Here is a 23,300-nt window from a genome sequence, read left to right on the forward strand (position 1 = left end):
AGTTTCCGCCCGTTCGGGGTCGCTGGCAATTTCGTGAACTCTATGCACGAACTTGACCTTGTTTAGTGTTATGTGTTTTGAGTTCTGGCAATCGCCACACGCCTACGGGTTTGTTTATGTTCTTTATTTAAGTTTAAATCGTTTTCGGCCACCGCGCCAGTCTTTATTTGTATTTCTTTGTTTGTTAATAAAAACCCCTTCCCAGTATGTCAGACCTCTGCGCTTCCTTCCCCCGTAAGTCCGTAGTCGTGACAGAATGCCAGCGACCCCCCCAAAAGCGCAGAGGTAAAAAACAGAGGAGAAGAAACGCCGCGAAGGACGCAGCCCGGCGCGGCGAACGCGGACACCAGGGGAGAGACGCGCCGCCCGTTCTGGTGGAGCGTTTTCTCCCCGAGAAGCCGTGGTACGCGGCGCCGAGTGATGACGTCATCCCCGGGAAACTCCGCGAAACCCGGAAGCGACAACGTCGGCGGGTGAGTGGGCGGAGCGAGGACGTTGGCGTCGGCAGCAGCGAGGAAGTGACGTGGGCAGCGAGCGCAGAAGATGCGACCCCCACGATCTTCGCCATGTCGAGCCAAGAACTCTGCGCTCTGCTGGCAAGGCTCCCCGTGGACTGGGACGACACGGACGACGACGAGAGCACGGGAGACGAAAGTTGGGCTCCGCCCATCGCACCAGTCTGCGATCGTCGCAAGGTCCGTGGGGACCCACGTCACTTCCAGGGGGGTGAGAAGCGACAACAACGGCGGCGTCCCTCCAGCGAGGGGATGGGCAGCCTCCAGCCCGAATGGCCAGAGTACTGTCCCTGGGAGTTGATCGCACCCTGGGTCCAGGATGTCCGCAGGGTGGACGACCCTCGGAGTCACAGGTGGGAGGACACGGATGACGAAAGCGACAATGACGTGGATTTTCGTTGGGCAGTCGGGGCCGGGATGGCTCCACCCAGCGCGCGCGTCCAAGATTGTCGCGACATCCGTGAAGATCCACGTGACTTCCGAGGGTATGAGGTCGACACGGACCAACACGAGGATGACGCCGATTGGGCAGTCGGTGCCGGGATGGCTCCGCCCATCGTGCCCGTCCGTTGCGAGGTCCGTGGAAACCCACGTCAGTCCCAGAGGTGCGACAACAGTGAGGAGGAGGACAGCGATGCGGGCGTAAGCTGGTGGAACAGGGCGACAGGAGGTCGCCAACCAGCAACTGCACTGTCGGAACTGCCTCACAGGGAAGATGCCCTCCCAGTTCCAGTCGCCGACCCGCCTTCCCTCTGCTCGGACGTTCCCCAGCTGAACGGCAGCGCATCACCAGCGCCCCCGCATGCTGGAGAAGACGTCCACCCCCCTCCACACCACACACCTACCACCATCTCCAGCGACGTGCCCAGCCCCGTGTGGGACAGCCCAATTGTCCCGGGACCCTTCAGTGGGGCAGCAGACACAGACGAGATCACTACCATCCTCAAGTGTCTGACTGGATCAGCATGGGGCTGGAGCACAACCCTCTGGCAGCAGGGAGAGACAGACAGGAGTTTTCGGGACTTCCAACAGAGACTGAGGGCGGAGTTTGATCGGCCTGAGCCAGGGATCGAACTCTGCCCCTCCACCACATCCAGTGCCAGTCAGGATCCGGGGCAAGAAGACCCAGCACTGGTGGGCGACGAGAAGGTCGCTCCTCCCGAGATCCTGGCTGTGCCCCCTGAGGAGGTCCCGGAGAGCCCAGAGAGGGAGCCAGACGACCCTCTCTTCTGTCTGTCTCTGTCTGTGTGTGTCTGTGTGGCATATGTGTCCGTATGTCGCCCCCACTTCCCCTCTTTGTGTCCACCAGATGGCGACCCAGCCGCGGAGGCCGAACCCCAGGGAGGAGGTTCCTGACCCGAATGTGCTGGTCCAAGGCGAGGTGGACAAGCCCCAAGGTACCCTAAGTCCAGCCGGGGGGGGTGCTCCCCCAAAGAATTTTTTGGGGGGGGTGCAGTTCGGGTTGGGGACTCCTCCTGAGGGGAGGGGAGGTGGGGAAGCGATGGAGCTGGGTCCTCCGGTAGCCAGTGAGGAGGGCGGGCCAGGCATGGGCCTGCGTCTGCCTCCAGAGGGGTGGAGCGCCATAGAGCCCCCGGGTAGGCATGAGGACCCAGCTGGGACAGGCAGGAAGAGGGCCGCTTGTCCCACGGACGCAGAAGGGGCTAGCCGGATGGTCTGGCAATGCCCCCCCCTTGGCACCAGGGCCGTGCAGCGAGAGGGGCTGCATAGTCCCAGAAGGCACCAGCCTGGGGTGCCTGGAACAGTCGCCGGAGGCTCTGGGACAATCTCCCTGCGCGGTGCAGGGGGTGACACAAGACGTGTCAGAGGGGACATGTGGAGACAGGGCCCACACGTACCCAGATGGATCGGCCCTGATTATTGTGTGCAGGTACGGGAGTCCGGGGCCGCCATGCGGGACCACGCCGGGGAGCCAGGTCCGAGGGTCCGGGGCCGCCATGCGGGACCACGCCGGGGAGCCAGGCCGAGGGTCCGGGGCCGCCATGCGGGACCACGCCGGGGAGCCAGGCCGAGGGTCCGGGGCCGCCTGCGGGCCACGCCGGGGACCACGCCGGGGAGCCAGGCGAGGTCCGGGGCCGCCAAGCGGGACCACGCCGGGGAGCCAGGCCGAGGGTCCGGGGCCGCCACGCCTGCCACGCCGGGGAGCCACCCGGCACGCCGGGCCGCCACGCCTGACCACGCCGGGGAGCCAGCCCGAGAGCCGGGGCCGCCACGCCTGACCACGCCGGGGAGCCAGCCCGAGGGACCGGGGCCGCCACGCCTGACCACGCCGGGGAGCCAGCCCGAGGGACCGGGGCCGCCACGCCTGACCACGCCGGGGAGCCAGCCCGAGGGACCGGGGCCGCCACGCCTGACCACGCCGGGGAGCCAGCCCGAGGGACCGGGTCCTCCAAGGGGAGGATACAGCAGGGCAGGAGCCCTGTGGTTGCCGCCGTCCGCCCCGCCGCCTCCACTGATGGTACTGTTGGGGCTCCGAGGACGTAGCCCTTGGAGGGGGGGCTCTGTCAGGATTGCCTGCAGCTGGGCTCCACACCGGAACTCAATCCTGACGCCCCATAAATGCCGGAAGTTTCCGCCCGTTCGGGGTCGCTGGCAATTTCGTGAACTCTATGCACGAACTTGACCTTGTTTAGTGTTATGTGTTTTTGAGTTCTGGCAATCGCCACACGCCTACGGGTTTGTTTATGTTCTTTATTTAAGTTTAAATCGTTTTCGGCCACCGCGCCAGTCTTTATTTGTATTTCTTTGTTTGTTAATAAAAACCCCTTCCCAGTATGTCAGACCTCTGCGCTTCCTTCCCCCGTAAGTCCGTAGTCGTGACACTAGGGCTAAAAACTTTATTCACGTTACAGACCAGAGCATCTCTCTCTCACCCCCACCCCATAGTAAAGTCATAGCTGTACTGACACCCGTTTATATTGTACAGTTAGTTCATGGTCTATAGTTCCAGACAAATCTGTACAAAATGCCTCTGTGTATGGACCTGCCCTGAATATAGTTGTTTTCTCCAAATAAGAAGCTATAGAGAAAAAAGGCCTGGCTGTAAAGTGTCATTGCTTGTTAAATCTAATTCATGTTATCTTTTCAATTATATTGTTCATATGTCTCTCATTTAAAATCTCCCAGATTTGTCATAATTACGAGGCCTGGTGGAAAAACAGTATTCTGAGCAATCCTCTCCAATAACCATTTTATCAGACCTCGTCAAGGGAAAGAGATTGGATGTATCAGAAAGATGTTCATATTATATCTCTTATACTAGGGACAGGGGAAGATAAAAATATTGCTATGTAATGATCCCTTGCTTTGAACTGAATACAACGGACATTTGGCTCTTAGATGTTCACTGACATTCGTTTTCTTCTAGCGTATTGATCAAATTAACATTAGTTAGGCAGTGCTGGTTCACTGACTTAACAAAGGGTAGTGTAAGGAACCCCTAAAGTACTATGAACTGCACACAAGTAATTTAATTTATTGTCAGTACAACAGTATACACAGTATACCATGTATTGAAATAATGTTTCACACAGACCCCCCATATTGCAATCATAAAAGAGAGAAAAATATATGTGTATACATGTTTACATGTGTGTACATAAAATATGTGTGTGTGTGTGTGTGTGTGTGTGTGTATGCATTTACAAACTAATCTAATACTAAAACTTAAATACTGTACAGATCTCTATAAGAGAAAAGTAAAATTTTTCTGTACAATGAACGGGAAAACATCATGTTGTGGATATGTTGGATATTTCAAACAGGACACACTAGACACACTAGACAAGACAAACATGTGCAACATCTCTACATCTCTAAATCTTAAGAGAGGACTCCGGTAATCAAGTTTTATTTTCATTTTGCAATGTCATACAATGAAATTTTTGCTTCTCTTACACATAGACCCGGGATTCTAATCAGCCTAGGGGTAACACACTCGCCTATGAACCAGAAGACCCAGGTTCAAAACCCACTTACTACCATTGTGTCCCTGAGCAAGACACTTAACCCTAAGTGGCTCCAGGTAGGCAGTGGTGGCCTAGCGGTTAAGGAAGCGGCCCTTGTAATCAGAAGGTTGCCCGTTCGAATCCCGATCCGCCAAGGTGCCATTGATGTGCCGCTGAGCAAAGCACCGTCCCCACACACTGCTCCCCGGGCGCCTGTCATGGCTGACTCAGGGTGATGGGTTAAATGCAGAGGACAAATTTCACTGTGTGCATCGTGTGCTGTGCTGCTGTGTATCACATGTGACAATCACTTCACTTTAAAACTTTAGGTGGGGGACTGTCCCTGTAAGTACTGATTGTAAATCGCTCTGGATAAGGGCGTCTGATAAATGTTGTAAATGTAAATGTACATTTAAATTTTCTGCACATTTCTGCTCAGCCGACAGAAGGACTACACAGACTTAGGTCCTGTTATTGACTTCATCCAGGAACAATTACAAGGTCCGGGGAAAATGCATGGTTATAGATGGATGCTCACAAAGTGCAGAGAAAATGAACATGAAGCAAAAAAAGAAGAAGAATCATATTAGGCGAATTGTATTCTGAAGGGTAAGTATACCCTTCCCAGGAGACAATACTTCTCAATCTTTGGGGCAGTGGTGGCCTAGCGGATAAGGACCCGTAATCAGAAGGTTGCCAGGTTCCGGGCACCTGTCATGGCTGCCCACTGCTCACCAAAGGTTATGGTTAAAAGCAGAGGACGCATTTCGCTGTGTCACCATGTGCTGTGCTGCAGTGTTTCACAATGACAATCACTTTACTTTCACTTTCAAAGGGACTTAATTATATTTGCCACATCAATTCATACAACAAGTTAAAACATTTTTGCCGTATGTATTAATGGGTGTATTGACGGCTTCTCATGAAAAAGAATTTCTACAAAACAAGCAGTGATTCAAGACTTATTGGGCGCTATTTTATAGAAGCTTTAGGAATATTACATAACTGTCCTACACTTAAGCTTTTCTCACTGGTTGCATTTGAATTTAGACGTGTAATAAATAATGGTACTGTTCTGTGCTGTTTTCCTTCTATTCCCTATCCCATCGAGACCGCAATGTCCGAGACCAAGACAAGACTGGGACCATAAAAATTGGTTGAGAACTTTTAAACTTATACAGTCTTCCATACATCTGGGTATCATGCTTCATATATCTGGGAATACTGCGGGTATTACGTCTATTTACACATGAAGATGAAAATGTAAAAAATGAATCGGTTTGGTATTAGAGTATATTATATTATAATTCCATAGTGCTGAATTACATAATAATTTCTCAGGAAAACACGTAGAGCGATAGACTGAAACGCATCCACTCTATACTCTTCTTTTATTAATTATTTTAAATTTTATTTAAATATAGTTCTGTGGGGTTGTTAGCCTGAAAATGAGTCCTGTTAGACACAGTGTGTGAATGTAACCACAGTTTTGTGGCTTATATTTCTAATTTTCTGATAAAAATGATAGAAAGGTGTTAGGTGTTCTGTCGAATTGTCCTACCTTGTCAGAATTTCATACCACATCATATTTTTATAGCGACTGTTCCTGCTAGATGAACAAACGCTATGTACTTGTTTATATAATAATAATATTATACTGTCCGTAAACCACAAGTACTTTGTTGTGATAGCTCAGAAACACCCATCAGATTGTTCTACCACCAGTGTTTTACCTGTTTGAATATTAATTATGACACTTTATTGTCCAAAAAAAACATTTATGTTCTGATAGCTCCGAAACACAAGTATTTGATGCTGCACTTAACGTGTTTTCCTTTAACTACTCCAACTAAACATTGAAAACCGTGCGATGGCAGCATGCGTTTATGGCCGTGCGCATGCGCAGTGGTAGGTCGTTTCGACAAGTAGGGTAAAATGATAGAACACCGGCGCTGTTCTGCGAGGGTGGTGCTGATGCGCGCAGCGGCAGGAGGAGGAAGAGGAGGAGGAGCCATTTTCCTGGAACGGGAGCTGCAGGTGGAATGAAACGGGGGGAAAGATGGTGAAGAGGAAGAGTCTGGATGACGCGGAGGCCGACAGCGCACGAGGGATCCCGTTCCCCATCCAGACCTTCCTGTGGCGACAGACCAGGTGACGAGATTTCGCCTTTTTTAACCGTTCAGTAGGAACGCGTCCTGCTCCCCTTCCCCCGGCTTCGACCTGCTTATATTCACTGCTGCACACACAAACCAAGGTGTATTATCAATGCGTTCTGTGTCCCCAGTGCTTTTCTACGACCGAAATTAGGAAAGCAGTATGAATCCTCTTGCGTGGTGAGTAAAGCGTTAACGTTGATGCTTCCATCCCCCTCACACACACTCACACACACACATACACACACAGACACACACACACAGAACTCCAATCAGTGCTGATGGACCTGGGCTTCATCCTGTTAAAAGCTGAAATGGATGAAAAGCTACACATGCTTTCATCATGAAGTCTGTCTAGTGTGTTGACTGATGTTGGACTGATCTGTGTGTGTGCCTGTGTGTGTGTGTGTGTGTGTGTGTGAGCATGTGTGTAGTCATTTGAGAGGGTACTGGTGGAGAATAAACTTCATGGTCTGTCTCCTGCGCTGACTGAAGCCATCCAAAGTGTCCCTCGATGGGAGCTTCTGCAGGCTGCGCTACCCCACGTCCTGCACTGCACTGCCATCCTGCTGTCCAACCGGAACAAGCTGGGTACTCTACACACACACACACACACACACACTGAAGTTTCACTGATGAAGTTTCACTGTGTGCTTATGTGTGAACAGGCCACCAGGACAAGCTGGGGGTGGCAGAGACCAAGCTCCTGCACACATTGCACTGGGTGCTGCTTGAAGCTCCTCAGGAGTGCCCTCTGGAGGCCACCCAGGGGTGGAGCAGCAGCAGCCATGCACTTTTGCAGCCTTTGGCCAATCAGAGTGCTGTACAGCATGGCATTTCAACAGAGGACGACGAGAACACACGCACAAGACTGTATCAGTGCAACATGGCAACAGTCGAACTTTTCGTCTTCTTGTTTGCTCCGCTTATCAATCGCATTAAGGTACTATATCAAATTAATGTCTTGCATTAATTAACCAGACAACAATTACATAGTATCAGTGTCATGACTCCCTTGCTGCAGCATTAAACCCACTTAATGAGGTATGTGGTTAAGGGATTTATCCCACAGGTTTAATGAAATGAGGTTTAATAAATTGAGTTTTAGACCAAGATATGCTGCTTGCAATTACATGGGACCAACACTACCAGCCAATCAGAATCGAAGCTTCATAACGATTGTGGTATAAAGGAAATGATATAAATTTATTGTACAGCATTAAAAGGTAACATAACACTACAGTCCTCAGTCACAAATGTACAGACTCACCAGTCAAATCCGGTACAAAATAGTGTAAATGTACATGCAGTCTCCTTCCTTTCGACTCCATGCATTCTGTACACTCCTAGTACATTTACATTTCTGGGACTTTGTGGTCTTCTGGTTTACCGGTGAGTGTACCACCCTAGTACAGCTAAAACACAGGTTCAGTCAGTGGGCATTAGAAATCTGATCTCTGCTATAGCCATCTCACCTCCAGATCCAGGCCAAACAGGAAGTTTATTGTGCCATAATTCAGGAATTCTGACAGGTGAAACAGTAAATATGACATTACTCAATAGTCTATAAGTACCATTTGTTTACGTTCACAAATCCACCCCACAAGACTTTTTGCAGTTCCCTTCTTCTAAATTAATTTCCTCAACGATATGATGTTTGCATAATGATTCTGTTGCAGTTGTAATAATTGATTTGTGTTGTTATTTATTTGTTTGCAACTTCTATGAATGTGAAGTGAATGTTCAGTGAATTTTTCACAGGAATCAGACCTGACCTTTCGATTAGCCAGTGGACTTATCATATGGCAACCAATGTGGGAGCACCGTCAGCCTGAAGTTCCCGCCTTCTCTGCTCTCATCAAGCCGCTGCGGAACATTGTTACAGGTGATGGGTCCGTCCATAGCAGACGATTTGATTAGTTCTCTTTTTACAGCCTTTATGGCAGTTGGTTTTGAGTAGTTTTATCTGGGACTGTACAGTTGTGTATATTTCTTTTTAATAAAATGTGATGGTTTGGAGACTTCAGCTTCTAACATGTTTGATATTTTGTGCACAAACACAGCAAAGAGGAATTCTCCGGGTAACAAGCAGTGTCCCCCTCACAGTGCAAGCAACCCTGGTCCCATGGTGAGTGAAGTACACTAGAAGTACACATTAATTCACATCAGGCATTAAACTGCTTGTATTTTATACTCATGTGAGTGACAATGGTTCGATCAGCCTGTGTTATTTCTACCATTATTAAAGCACAATGATAATACACTACTACTAATAATAATATTATTAATGCAGTGCTTCCGGAAAGTGTTGACAGGGCATCAAATTTTCCCCATTTTGCGTTATTACAGTCTTTTCCCAAAACGGTTTAAATATTTTTTTTCCTCAGAATTTTACACACCACACCCCATAATGACAAAGTGAAAAAGTTTACTTGAGGTTTTAACAAATTAATGGCAGCAATTGCATCCTCAAGTGCATCCTTTTTGAATATGATGCCACAAGCTTGGCGTCAGCTATCCTTGGCCAGTTTGGACTATTTCTGTTCCTCACCACTCCATCAGACTGGATGGGAAGTGTCGGTGCACAGACATTTTAAGATCTTTCCACAGATGTTGGAGATGTTGAGATGTTGAGTGGCTGGGCCATATCAAATCTTGATATCTTGGCTGTGAGTTTAGGGTCATTGTCCTGCTGAAAGGTGAACCGTCACCGTTCAAGTGCGCTCTGGACCAGGTTTTCATGCAGGATGTCTCCAGGAATTACGCCTGGCAGTCACACCAGAGAGTTCAATCTTTATCTCAACAGACCAGAGAATTTTGTTTCTAATGGTGTGAGAGGCATGCAGGTGCCATTTGGGAAACTGCCATTAGCCTTTTACTAAGGAGCGGCTTCCGTCTGGCCACAGGCTGTAACGATTGGGTGCGGCTGGATACGGCAATCTGCTTGACATCAGGGCTCCAGCCATGGAACAAGTGTGGTAAATTAGGTAGACATGGCAGGAGCCTGGCTATAAGGACTTGTGAGCAGCCCATTGAGGCTGCCAAGTTTTAATGTGGACCCTGCAGCTTAGGTACAGTTGTATTCAGTTCTGGCTGTCGTCACTTACCTGCAGGTTTGTTTATGGGCAGTGGTGGCCTAGCGGTTAAGGAAGCGGCCCCGTAATCAGAAGGTTGCCGGTTCGAATCCCGATCCGCCAAGGTGCCACTGAGGTGCCACTGAGCAAAGCACCGTCCCCACACACTGCTCCCCGGGCGCCGGTCATGGCTGCCCACTGCTCACTCAGGTGATGGGTTAAATGCAGAGGACAAATTTCACTGTGTGCACTGTGTGCTGTGCTGCTGTGTATCACATGTGACAATCACTTCACTTTATTATTATTATTATTATGTTCTCCCCTTTTGTTTTCCCTGTTGTTGGCCCTCGTGCCAGTTTTGTTTCCTTATATTAAAATAATCATTGTTTGCAAGATGTCCAGCCTCTGCGCTTCACTCCCCCATCAGCTCACAGATGTGACACAGGCCATACAGGCCTTATTGGTGGATTGCTGTAGAGATGGTTGTCCTTCTAGAAGGTTCTATTGTAAAAAAAAAAAAAACAGCTAGCACTGTATTTAAAACACTCAGCTGATGTTACCTGGACATAGAGAGGCACGGCACAATAGAGGTTACAAGATTTCTAATTTATTTACACCGGTAGATTACTATTGCAGTTACATGGAGAGGCTTCAGAGAGGCTTCTCCACTCAGGAGAAACAGGGAGAGAAAGAAAGTCCCAGAAACTGTGGGGTGGGGGGGCGAAACCCATTGGACGAGGAAGTGAAGAGAGCTCCTATAAGAGAAAGCTCCTTTATCTTGCCATTTGACTCCCCAAAAAGTTGCCAATCAGGATTGTCCTTATCCAAACAGATACCGGAAGTCATCCTCCTCCGACAAGGACTTTCTTGTCTTGACACCTCAAGCCATTTGCTGGCTTCTGACACCTCTTGTTTGGCGGAGGTTCGCAGCTCTTATAGGGTGACCATTGTGTTCTTGGTCACCTCCCTGACTAAGGCCCTTCTCCCCAGATCTCTCAGTTTAGGTGAGCTAGGAACACAAAATAATTCATGTTTTTTCTTGTCAACATCATTTGATTTGTAAATAAATATCCATTCTTGCCATCCAGGCACATTCCACAAAAACGTTTGGGCAGTACAGCATTTACCACTTTGTACAGTTCCCTTGTCTTTTAACAACACTTAAAAGATGTTAAGAAGAAGAAGAAAGTGAAGTGATTGTCACTTGTGATACACAGCAGCACAGACCTGCTCTTATGCAAAGTACAACTATTTACAACTATTGTAAATTTAAAGTGCTGCATTTGAGCACTTAATTTGTTCAGATTATGAATAGACCCCTCTCTTTTATTCACCCTCCAGGGGTTCCAGGTTGTATGTGAAACCAGCGAGGTGGATTTCTCCTCTTCCCCTGGGGATCAGGGCTGTCTCCTTCGAGGAAATTCTGTGGAGAAGGGTGGACCCTCCCTTCAGCCTCCTCGTGAGAGGGTCTCCTCACCAAAGAAGTAGGTGTTCACACACACAAACACATACACACACCTTTTACCAAAAACATTTTGTTTATCTAATGTGCACATGTGCTTATGTTCTTATGTGAATATGTAAATTATTTATAACATTTACAAAAAGTTGGATAACATTTGTGTCCAAGATTTGCTTGGTGCTGGTTCTAAAATAATCCATGGCAATTTTCCATTTTTTACTGCTGAGACAGTTGCTATGGCAACCACCACTATGAATAGCTTGTCTTTTCACATGCCGTTATGCAGTACCGCAAGGCAGAAAGCTAGAGGAAAAGTAATATATGTCAGTACGGACACTCCATGCATGAGATGCTCAGGGTTCACAAGGAATTTCTCCTCTCCTCTTCCAGGACATCGCCTTCAGGAGGTGTGTGCATGTCCATGACTCAGAGGGCGCGGTACGCCACATACTTTGATGTTGCAGTCCTGCGCTGTCTGCTGCAGCCTCACTGGGCGGAGGAAGGCGTTTACTGGGCCCTCATGTTCTACCTACAGAGACTCAAACAAATTCTGGAAGAGAAGCCTCACAAGTCACCCGAAGTGCCCCTCACTGCACTGCCACGACCACGCAGCTCATCTATGGTGGCTGCAGCCCCATCACTGGTGAACACACACAAGACACAGGTAACACACATGAATGCGATGTGGACAACTGAGGAGAATGGAAGATTAGATCAGGAGAAAAGAAGTGGATGACAACTGCTGTGTTTCTGTATGTGTGCAGGACATGACAATGAAGTGTACGGAGGATGAGAAGTGTTTGAGTTCTGAGACGTTTGCCAAAGTCTCCCTCACCAACCTTAGGAGACCAGCTGTCCCTGACCTCTCCTCTGACCTTGGAATGAACATTTTTAAGAAGGTCAGGAACTGTAGACATTTCTGTGTGTGTCTCTTACAGAGCAACTACAAGACATATGTTTTTTTTTTTTAATAAAATAAATAATATTTAACAATATCTGATGCAATTTCTGCACTTAATTGAATACAAATATAATAGCAAGTGTATTTTTTTTATTGTGGCTACTATTTCCTTTTATGGGCTCAATTTTAAATTGACAATTTGACACAATGCAAATATAAACACAGCTAAGAATGTAAGATTGCAACATGCAACAAGTCTTCAGAGTGTGATTATTTTGGTCTTTTATAAACGTGTTCATGTTTTTGGTGCATATAGTTTAAAAACCGGCGTGAGGACCGCGAGCGGAAGGGCTCTATCCCATTCCATGTGGGTGGAGGGAAGAAGCGCCAGCGACGGATGGGTGTTCCTTTCCTGCTGCATGAGGATCATCTGGATGTGTCTCCAACCCGCAGCACTTTCTCCTTCTCCAGTTTCAGTGGTCTGGGAGAGGACCGCCGAGGACTCGAAAGGGGAGGGTGGCAGGCAACTATCATGGGTAAAATGCATACGAGTTATAATACCAATATATTTTGAAATACTTTATTTTAAAGCACACAAATTATTCCTTTTTGTTATAGGGAAGTTCACGCGACGAGGCAGCACAGATACAGCAACAGATGCAGACAGCTTGAGTGCTAAACACACACACTCACAACACAACCTTCCAGAACACACCAACAGTCATGCAGACAACACCATTAAAGAAGGAGGTAGGACTCCAAATCTGAAATGATAGACTAATGAGATGTACAGTTCAATGTCAAAACTGTGTTTTATCACATTCTGCCCATAGTTCGGTCTCAGATTTCTACTATCACCATGGCAACATTTAACACCACAGTGGCATCATTCAACGTGGGCTATGCTGATTTCTTCACTGAACACATGAAGAAACTTTGTGGTCAAGTGCCAATCCCAGAGATGCCCACTGAACCACTGGCATGTGCAAACCTGCCCCGCTCACTCACAGACTCATGCATCAATTACTCCTGTTTAGAAGAGGGTGAGCACATTGAGGGCACCAACAACTTCATCTTGAAGAATGGCATGCTGGATCTGACGGTGAGGGACAATTTATATTTATATACTGTTTTCTATGTCCTACTAGCATGCACTAATCCATTACGTCTTTGTTTTTAACCTTTGTTTCCCAGGTGGTGTTGAGAGCCCTGTACGCCGTGTTGACTCACGACATCAGCTCTCGTGTTTGTGATGCAGCTCTTAACATTATAGAGTGTTTGCTGCAGCTGGATGTTGTACCAGGCATAGCAACACGCGTGTCTCCTCCAGATGGCAAGGAGAATGCAGAAATACGAACCATAGATCAAAGCACCAGTGGGCCAATGGGCGGTGTGTCTGGAGGCCTGGGGGCAGGATCTGGAGGAGGTGGAGATGGAGGAGATGGAAATGGAGGGGGGAGTCGGAACGATGTAAGAAACAATAAGGACAAGAAGGTGAATACTTTAGTCCAAGCACACAGTGAGTCCCTGATACGCCACACAGTTGTCCACTGACAAATTTACTGCTCATAGAAAATGGCACGTTACTGGCACATTATAGAGTAGTAAAGTAATTTATAGTGCTATTATATTTTCTCATTCATTTGTCTGTTGCCTGCCTGTGTCTGCGTGTCTTGTAGGAGGACGGCTCATCTATGAGCACTCACAGGCTGGCTCTCACCATGCTTATAAAAATTGTGAAGTCACTCGGCTGTGCATATGGATGTGGGGAGGGTCACCGTGGTCTGTCGGGAGACAGACTGCGCATGCAGGTTTGGTTTCTGTCACAATTATTATTTTATAGGACTGGGAAAAATTGCATTATAACTGAGCAAGTAGAAATCTACTAATAGCCAAAAAGTGGAAATCAAATTAACATTTAATAAAACAAATGAATATTTTGTACAACAAATTGACATTTCATAAAACATGTTTAGTTATAACTGAATTACACTTAACTCAAACAGAAAGAGTATTTTTGATACACCAGAAGTGTCCAGAAGGGAGACCGTCCATGATGTTTTGTGTGAATGTAGGGTGAACAGACTTGAGCTTGAGCTTAAGGGGGGGTTGAAGGGGAACAGTGTGGATGGGAAGTGTAATGCATTGCTTGCTCCGCTGGGGTTCATTTTTGCACACAACAAAATGTGTCCTCTGCTTTTAACCTAGTGTAACTGATCAACGCACCATCCCCACAAACTACTTCATGGGCGCCCTGCTCACCAAGGGTGATGTGTTTCACAATGACAATTACTTCACTTTCATCCTCTCTTTAGATCTGTACCTGTTCAGAAACAGATTGTTGACCTTACACCAGTCCATCAGGCGTTGCACCTCCTCTCTGTATGTTGACTCATCGTTCTTGCTGATAAATCCCACCACAGTTGTGTCATTGGCAAACTTGATGATGTGGTTGGAGCTGTGCATCACTGCACAGTCGTGGATCAGCAGGGTGAACAGCATTGGACTGAGCACACTGCCCTGAGGAGGAGCTCCAGTGCTCAGTGTGGTGGTGCTGGATATGCTGTTCCTGATTTGGACAGACTGAGGTCTCTGTCAGGAAGTCCAAGATACATTTGCAATTCAGATACATTGTGTTCAGGCCCAGCAGGCTCAGCTTCTTGACCAGGTGCTGGGGAATGATGGTCTTGATTGTTGAACCGAAGTCTATGAACAGCATATGTGTCCTTGTTGTCCAGGTGGGTGAGGGTCAGCTGCAGGGCCAGCTGCAGCTGTGTGGCACAGTTCAGACAATAGGTGAATTGCACTGGGTCCAGGGTGGAGGGTAGCAGGGTCTCTCAAAGCCTCTCGAAGCACTTCATCATGATGGGTGTAAGCGCAACAAGATGGTAGTCATTGAGACATAACACGGAAGACTTCTTCAGCACGGGCACAATGGTGGTGGCTGTGAGACATGTAGGAACAATGCCGCTGCTCAGTGAGATGTTGAAGATGTCCCTGTGAACATCTGTCAGCTGGTCTGCACATTCTCTGAGCATCTTCCAGGGATGTTGTCAGGTCCAGTAGCTTTTGTGAGTTATCTCACATCTGCCCTGGTTAGACACAGCACCTGGTCACTGGGAGGAGGTTTGTATTTCCTCACAGTCACGTTGTTCTGTGAGTTGAATCATGTGTTGAAGTAGTGATACCCAGTTAATCAAGTATCCCAAGTAGATTCAACCTGGACGTCACCCTCATCGCAGACTACCAACATGGCTGGCCTCTATCCCACAGCTGTTTGGAGCCGGTCCTGGAGGGGGAAGTTTTGTCTTGGTTCCGGATCAGGTGACCAATAAAGGAATGCACAAGTAGGGTGTTCCAAGGTCTGTAATTGGAAGTTTGCCGGTTTGAATCCTGAGCCGCCAGGGTGCCACTGAACAAAGCATTGTCCCCGCACTCTGCTGCATGAGCTGCCCACTGCTCATTGCTCACTAAGGGTGATTGGTTACATGCAAAGGACACATTGCTTGCTCTGTTTCACAATGTCAATCGATTTACTTTCACTTAAAAGGCTGAAATACTGCAGAAGCAGCACTCAGTCGCTGAGTTCATCTCAGCTATCAACATGTCTGCGTGTCCTTCAGTTTCAACTCCAGCCTTTTTTCGGGTTCTCTGACATCCATTTTTCCGTGGTTGGTCTTGCCCATTACACATAACAGGAAATTTGTTCCAGTGATTGGGTTAAGTGTTTTACGTGTTGAAAATTTGTTTTATGAAATGTTAATTTGATTTGCACTTGCTGGCAAATGTGGAATGAAATACACTGCTCAAAAAAGTAAAGGGAGCTCTTAAACAACACAATGTAACTCTTAAGTCAAATAAATCTGTCCACTTATGAAGCAACAATGATTAACAATCGATTTCACATGCTGTTGTGCAAACGGAATAGACAACAGGATGGAAGTTATAGGCAATTAGCAAGATGACCCCAATAAAGATGTGATCCTGCAGGTGGTGACCACAGACCACTACTCACTTACCAGGCTTTCTGGCTGATGTTTTGGTCACTTTTGAATACTGGCGGTCCTTTCAGTCTAGTGGAAGCATGAGGCAGAGTCTACAACCCACACAATGGCTCAGATAGTGCAGCTCATCCAGGATGGAACATCAACGTGAGCTGTGGCAAGAAGGTTTTCTGTGTCTGTCAGCGTAGTGTCAGACCCCTTGTCAGACCATAAGCTGGTTCCTAGTGGATAAGGAAACAGACTCGTAATCGGAATTAGGGCTGTGCAGTATGAACGGTATGCGATATAAATTTAGCCAAAAGGAGAGATTTTCATTATCCCGGCCTAATGCAGAATTATCATCTCCTTTGCGAAAATGACAAAGTCATGTCATCGGTGCCAAACACAACTACTTGCAACACAAGGTACTAGTTTTGGGCAAGAGCGCACGGCAGGGTTTCTGCGGATGTTTACAAAGTCCTAAGTTCGAGTTTCCAAAAATACAGTATATGGGCTTAAATAACATTAAACATGACTAGTAATCTTATAGAGTAATATAGCGTTTAAATGTCTTATAAATATGGCAGACCCAATAAATAAAATAAAACAAGCCTTCAATTTTTTTGTAATCTGCCAGAACCCACTTCAGTACAGCATGTGTGTCAGTGTCCATTCGGTTCCACGTGTGCGCAATGGTTAGGGTTAGGTTTAGGAGTAGGGGTACTGATTACAATTGGGTACTGACAGCGTGCATAGAACTGACCAGGAGCGGTCAGTACCCTTGGTTTCATTGCATGATAAAATCTGAACAAGTGTTTTAAAAACTCTCATTCTTTGTTTAAACATGTTTTAATAATTTAGTATTGTTCATTTTATGATCTTCATGAGTAGTATTAGTTTTGAAGTACATTATTTGGTAGAAATGAACTCTCTCTGTGTGTGTGTGTGTGTGTGTGTATCAGGCCCAGAGCTGCCTCACTAGCTTGTATAAGCTGGATAAAGTGCAGTTTCGTCAGACACTGAGGGAATATGTCAACAAAGACTCACTCAACAACATTGTGGACTTTCTACATGCGCTGCTGGGATTCTGTATGGAGCCTATGACGGACAGTAAGGGCCTGCAAGCAAACAACACACACAAACACATGCACAAACACTGCCATCGTTTCTAAACTAAAAGTCTACAAAGTAGACTTCAAACACAAAAAGTGCTAGAAAAACTAATTCCAGGAGAATTTGATATAATATCGCAGTTTGAACCATGTGCCTATAATGGTTTGTAGTATGATGACTTTTTAAAATTTTTAAACTTTATTTTAAAATGTATCTGTTCAGATCACATGATGATTACAAGATTTAATAAATTTAATTCAGGATCAGTAAAGGATATGCCTGTGTTTGACACTGTACCTATACAAAAAATATTTGTTCCTTTTTTTATTTATTTACATATTATTTTCCTGTATATGATGATAGTAGGTTTGTTTTGTTATGAAGCAGCCTACAGAGTTCTGCAGGGAGGTGAGTTCTCAAGGAAAGACCGTTTTTTACACTCTGCACCTAGTATTAATTAAAGATTCAGTAGAACCATAGTAGTCTGTTTATAATACGTTGCTTTTGTAAAATTACATTCATTAGTGTTAATACACATGGGGTTAGTATACAGTTCCTTCCAAAAGTATTGGCAAGGCCAGTTCCTTTGCTTTTGCTTAATTGAAAGCATTTGTGTTTGAGTTGAGATGTAAATAATGGTTTTGACATTCATGTGTGTTAAATAACAGAACCAAGCACCAATGTTACCAAGCAGGCAAAAGTTCTTGAACAGATCGTAGAAAAAAAACACAATATATAATATATGGTTGCAAATTCCCTTGCAAAGGGAATATTCCTTCCCTTGCAGGGGGAGATGAAATACCAAGTGAGGTTAAGATCTTTGATGTGTTGGCAAGTGTCTCATTAAAGATAAAATGGACTTATGTTTTTTTTTTTTAACACATCTAGATGTTAATTCCATAAAATAAAAATCTGATCATCTTTAATCTTAAACCCAAATGTCATTGCAAAAATAAGGGAATTGGTCTTGCTGTTTTGGAGGAGGCAGTACCTGATATATCAATAGGTCCCTGATGTATCTTATGACTTATCATAATCATGGTACATCCATCTAAACAGGTTGCTCCAAACTGAGTGAATGATTTTTTGTGTTTGTCTGTGTCCCGAGCTTCATACTTTGCTAAAACTACTGCAGAAGATTTGCTCAGTTACCTCAAGACATTTGAAATATGGTAGACTGGTATATTGTGTATTACAGAACAGTTATGTACATGACTTTTCTTTTGACTCACACACAGAGTAAATTATATAATTCACAAGTAATCTGTGTTAGAGAGCTTTCAAAGCATGTGTCAAGACCATCCCCTCCCTGTCCCTGCAGGCACCATAGTCGTCTCATGTCCTTCCCCTTCCACACTTAGGAATAAAATAATATACCTTCAGATTGTTATTTAGCTTGAATTTGACAGCCAGACATGCTTAAACTTTCATGACCATACATTTTAACATCTGACGAAAAGCAACTCGAGCATATTGAAATAACACAGTTCCAAATAGTGAAACATTTTCAGTTGTATATGCTAAAGTGAGGCTTGTGCACTCTTTGGAGCAGTGGTTGCATAGCGGTTAAGGAAGCGTTCAAGTCCCGATCCGCCAAGGTGCCACTGAGGTGCCACTGAGCAAATCACCGTCCCCACACACTGCTCCCTGGGTGCCTGTCATGGCTGCCCACTGCTCACTCAGGGTGATGGGATAAATGCAGACGACACATTTCACTGTGTGCACTATGTGCTGTGCTATGTGCTGTGTCTATCACAAGTGACAATCACTTCACTTTATTATTTATTTATTACATTGTAAGGTTAAAGGCTCAGGATTTGCATAATTAGATAAAACACGGAACCACTTGGTAGTTATATATATTTTAAAGAATAGGAATAAACTACCCCTTTGTTGTAATTTCTGTCACATCATTTGTCTTTAATGATGTTAAATCAATCAAGATCAATAGTGCCAACTGTGTAAATTAAAATAACTGAGACATGAATTTAAAAATCTTTCTTTAAAAACATTACTTGTCTTAAAGGTAACACTGCCATATTTAAGAAATAAAAGGGGGACAGGGCTTGTGTCTGTGGGACAGGTCAATTACATCACATTGCACTTTAGATGTCGTTCCTTTATTTTGAAGATATTACTTTAAATTAATTGACATTTGAGGCTCAAAACATGTGCTCCTAAATAGAGGGATCGAATGTAATGCGTGATCACAGTAATCACAGAGAAAACCCGTTAGGCAAGTTATTATGAAACATGGCTACTGGTTTTATTGTTGACTTGGCTCTCAATTATGAGAACACAAAACAATTTCATTAGCTTTGCCATACCCATAAACTAGTTAAGATGAGCGATATACAAATAAAAAAGCAACTTTAAATTGGTTCTTTGTGCATGCTGATCAATCTCCTGGATTGAAGAGAGCTAGATTCCAAGGAGTTGTTCCTCTTTAGTTGTCCAAGTAAATGGACTAGTATTTTCAGGTCTGCATTGACCAGCGGGGCTTCCGTGTTATTTCTATCTGTAACAGAAAATATTATAATAAATAGATAAATTATACAATCATCTGAAAATAATTGACCTGTTACTAATAGCTACTATAACACTTACATTACAACTAGTATAATAAATTATAATATAACACATATATCACAATGATTGACAGCTTTAATGTTTGAAGAAACTGTGTGTGTGTTTGTGTGTGTGTGTGTGTGTGTGTGAGAGAGAGAGAGAGAGAATGAAACGACCAAAAATAAGTTAATTATAAAACAAACAAACAAAAAACAAACAAACAAGCAACATATTCTTATGATAGATATATTTACATTTACGGCATTTATGAGACGCCCTTTTCCAGAGCGATTTACAATCAGTTCTTACACTCAGGGTTAAGAGTCTTGCTCAGGGACATGATGGTAGTAAGTGGGATTTGAACCTGGGTCTTCTGGTTCATAGGCGGGTGTGTTACCCACTAGGCTACTACAACCTGTGTTTTCACATCATTGTCATATGCACCTATTTTCGATTATATATTTTAAACCATATTTAATCCCTCTCAACAATGACCAGGATCAAACATGATTACCCATGATTAGCCAATGTGGTTGTTCACTTAGTTTATCTCCCAGATTTTGCAGAAAACATGAAATCCTGTAGGTGTGTTCACCTCACCTTGTCCTGTAGGTGGTCCCCTCAATATCATATAAAACCAAATGATCTTAATAAAATTTTGAATGAACTTGTTACGTCTGGGATTTCATCTTAGTGCTTAGTAATTGTTCATCAGAGCTGTGGTTCAATGTGATCTACGCTAAACAAGGCTACCCTTTGTTAAATAAAATGTTGTTGCTTTTGTCTCTGCTCCCCCAGGCCTCTTATCATTTCATTTCATTTTTATGTGGAGCGTTTCTTGTTGTGGTTGTTCGGCTGGCCACCATCCCTCATCATTTAATGCAGCTTCATGCCACTTCCTGTTTTGCACATCCTTGGGCATCTTGTAGAATGACTGCTTCAAAAATTGTCACCCCAGACGCTGTCAAATAAGAACATGTGTATGTGGGTCCATGTAGAGGTGTGCTGGTGTGATGAGAGTACATGTCTGTGACGGCCTGACGTTTGTTCTCTTTCAGAGCATGGCAGTGTACGTGACAGGTCTCGTCGGGACAATAAGAGAAACCTCGGTAGATAAACTCACTAACCTCTAAATGACCCCAATCCAGCAGCTCCTAATCCCTAGGCAGCTCAGTCATTGCTACATCTCATCATTTAAACAAGGCTAAACCCAAACCTGGTCTCTAATTTCACAGACATCAGTCCTTCACAACATGCTGGTCCAAATGTGCAAGAGCTTTAGGTAGCAGACCTTGGTCACGTGCATGTCTATTGAGTCTATAGACATTTTAGACATTTATTGATGCCTGCCATTCAACCCATCCCTGCCAGAATAGCAGTGTGTCTTTCTTTTCCCCATCTCTTCTCCAGAGACACAACAGATTTCTAACCCCTCCTAATCCTTATACACATCCATGTTTGTGCTGACTAGCGGTGTGTAGACGTGTAAGCGCTGATGTGCGTGTTCTCTTGTCCTAGACAAAGCAGGATTTGGGAATAACTTCACTACTGGGGGAGACAAATCGGTGGCCCAGAGTATGGAAGCTGTGGTGGTGGGCTGCATGTTCAAGTCTCTCATCACTCGCTGTGCATCTACCACACATGAGTTGCACAGCCCTGAGAACCTGGTGAGGGTGTCGTCTTTATTCACCTTTTCACTGGTAGTTGTTCTGTTGCCGCATATGATGCCGTTTGGATCACAACTTAATACATTTTACTCTACTTTTCTAAATAACATGATGAATTCTTCACCATGTTACCAAATTGATTTTCTTTACTCCAATTTTATATATTTGTCTTGACTAATATATTTGACTAATAGTCATAATTGAACATAATAGACACTTTGGATCACAGGATTATCCGTTATAATTGTTGGTCTTTACTAAACAATTAAATTGTGTATTAGTCTTGATTAGTGTCTCTCATTTCTTGTTCTAATGCAGCCTGACAAATTCACATGCGAATGCTTATATTTTCCAGATATAGTTCAGAATTCATCTTTCCAAACTTTTCATTACCCACTCCATGATAATACCACAAACATGTTTCACAGACAGATTCTTTTGCTGGAATGCAATGTTTTCTTCATAGTCTGTATGATCTTCAGTTGTTTATAGGCATCATGAATATTATTACATTTACAGCATTTACAGCATTTTACAGCATTTTAACTATACAAACACCAATGTTCATGATAAACCTGCAGATATTCACAGCTCATTTATTATCCAACTGAGAACAGGTTGTGTTTGTTCTAGGGTCTGTACTGTGATATCAGGCAGCTGGTTCAGTTCATAAAGGAGTCCCATGGAAACGTGTTTCGCCGCGTCGCCTTAAGCGCCCTGCTGGACAGCACAGAGAAGATCACCTCCAACCGCAAACCTGACGAGAAGGAGGACAGCAGACCTGGTCCTCACAGGTGGAGGCAATAGCACCAATAGCACCAACACGGTTCTTCCTTCACGCTACTACTACCTAACAACAGGAGGAATTTGGGAAGGGTCCCCATCATGAACACATACATCAGATACACATCACTTTTACACAGGCCACTGTACTCACAGTGAGTGTAAAAGCACCATCCCGGTAGAGTTATCCATCATGTAGGCGCTGTGGTGCTTTTGTTCTCAGGTCAGAAGCAGGAGCATCAGGGGATAAGGGCCAGTCAGCTTCTGCTGCAGATGAATGTCGCAGTTATGTGTCCAGCAGACCTCCACAGTCTCCAGAACAGTACGTTCCTCTGTCTGTTCCTCGCGGCTCCCTGCTTCATCCTCAGGCTGTGAGACACACAAGGTCACTGTAGCTCCCCACATAAGCACAGACAATGCTTCTGCAGAGCATAAATCCAAGACTAGCCCAGCTCCCTCACACACATACATGCATATTGTGATATCTATAGATGTTTGTGTGTGATATCTATAGTGTTTATGTTGTTTCTGTGTGTGTTAGTGACGAGCAGATACCCGGCGCTCTACTGGGAAGGAAGGATTTCTGGAGGAAGATGTTCAAGTCACAAAGTGCTACAAGTGACACAAGCAGTCAATCGGAGCAGGACACGTCTGAGTGTACCACCGCTCACAGTGGGACCACCACAGATCGGCGCTCACGCTCACGCTCACGACGCATCTCACTGCGCAAGAAACTCAAACTCCCCATTGGTAGGACAGTGGGGACAGTCACTCTCCTTCCACTCTCATCCATGCTGATGTTCCTCATCATCTCACGTCTCTCCAGCAGGGGTGTAAAGTAGTTCACAATAGTTAAAAAACTGCAGATTTAGTGGAACACAGTTCCTGAACATTCTGCCTTACTTTTGCCCCTTCTGCCCCATCACATACTCATCACACTTTTTTACAAGGTTTATGTGCATTTAGTATACACAACCATGTAGCAATTACAATAAAAAATCTATGCTTGTATTATATGCTCTGATTACATATAAGCCTTGTAAAAAAAATATTTGTGTGTGTGTGTGTGTGTGTGTGTGTGTGTGTGTGTTTGTTTATGAGTTTACTATCAGTAAG

At 45.2% G+C, this 23,300-nt stretch overlaps 1 protein-coding gene across 18 annotated transcripts in view; it reads left to right on the top strand.

Annotated features, from left to right (window-relative positions):
* Nucleotides 1-6,446: 6,446 nt before the first annotated feature.
* The window catches only part of unc80 (unc-80 homolog (C. elegans)), a 52,419-nt gene continuing 35,565 nt past the window's right edge, over nt 6,447-23,300 (top strand). For 4 of the 18 annotated variants that reach the window (XM_028976269.1, XM_028976272.1, XM_028976280.1 and 1 more), the window contains exons 1-21: nt 6,448-6,631; nt 6,765-6,813; nt 7,068-7,224; nt 7,302-7,576; nt 8,395-8,518; nt 8,697-8,761; nt 11,049-11,191; nt 11,560-11,833; nt 11,934-12,068; nt 12,387-12,606; nt 12,689-12,820; nt 12,904-13,172; nt 13,265-13,564; nt 13,750-13,881; nt 17,016-17,163; nt 17,551-17,574; nt 20,793-20,843; nt 21,253-21,401; nt 22,035-22,195; nt 22,408-22,506; nt 22,726-22,934. In XM_028976269.1, coding sequence (XP_028832102.1) covers nt 6,540-6,631; nt 6,765-6,813; nt 7,068-7,224; nt 7,302-7,576; nt 8,395-8,518; nt 8,697-8,761; nt 11,049-11,191; nt 11,560-11,833; nt 11,934-12,068; nt 12,387-12,606; nt 12,689-12,820; nt 12,904-13,172; nt 13,265-13,564; nt 13,750-13,881; nt 17,016-17,163; nt 17,551-17,574; nt 20,793-20,843; nt 21,253-21,401; nt 22,035-22,195; nt 22,408-22,506; nt 22,726-22,934 — 3,208 coding nt within the window. In that variant the 5' untranslated portion in view covers nt 6,448-6,539. Of the gene's footprint in view, nt 6,632-6,764; nt 6,814-7,067; nt 7,225-7,301; nt 7,577-8,394; nt 8,519-8,696; nt 8,762-11,048; nt 11,192-11,559; nt 11,834-11,933; nt 12,069-12,386; nt 12,607-12,688; nt 12,821-12,903; nt 13,173-13,264; nt 13,565-13,749; nt 13,882-17,015; nt 17,164-17,550; nt 17,575-20,792; nt 20,844-21,252; nt 21,402-22,034; nt 22,196-22,407; nt 22,507-22,725; nt 22,935-23,300 lie in introns of all 18 variants that reach the window. The other 14 variants (XM_028976271.1, XM_028976284.1, XM_028976279.1 and 11 more) reach the window with 11 other exon arrangements.

This window comes from Denticeps clupeoides, chromosome 4 (assembly GCF_900700375.1).
Source record: "Denticeps clupeoides chromosome 4, fDenClu1.1, whole genome shotgun sequence".
Classification (NCBI taxonomy): domain Eukaryota; kingdom Metazoa; phylum Chordata; class Actinopteri; order Clupeiformes; family Denticipitidae; genus Denticeps; species Denticeps clupeoides.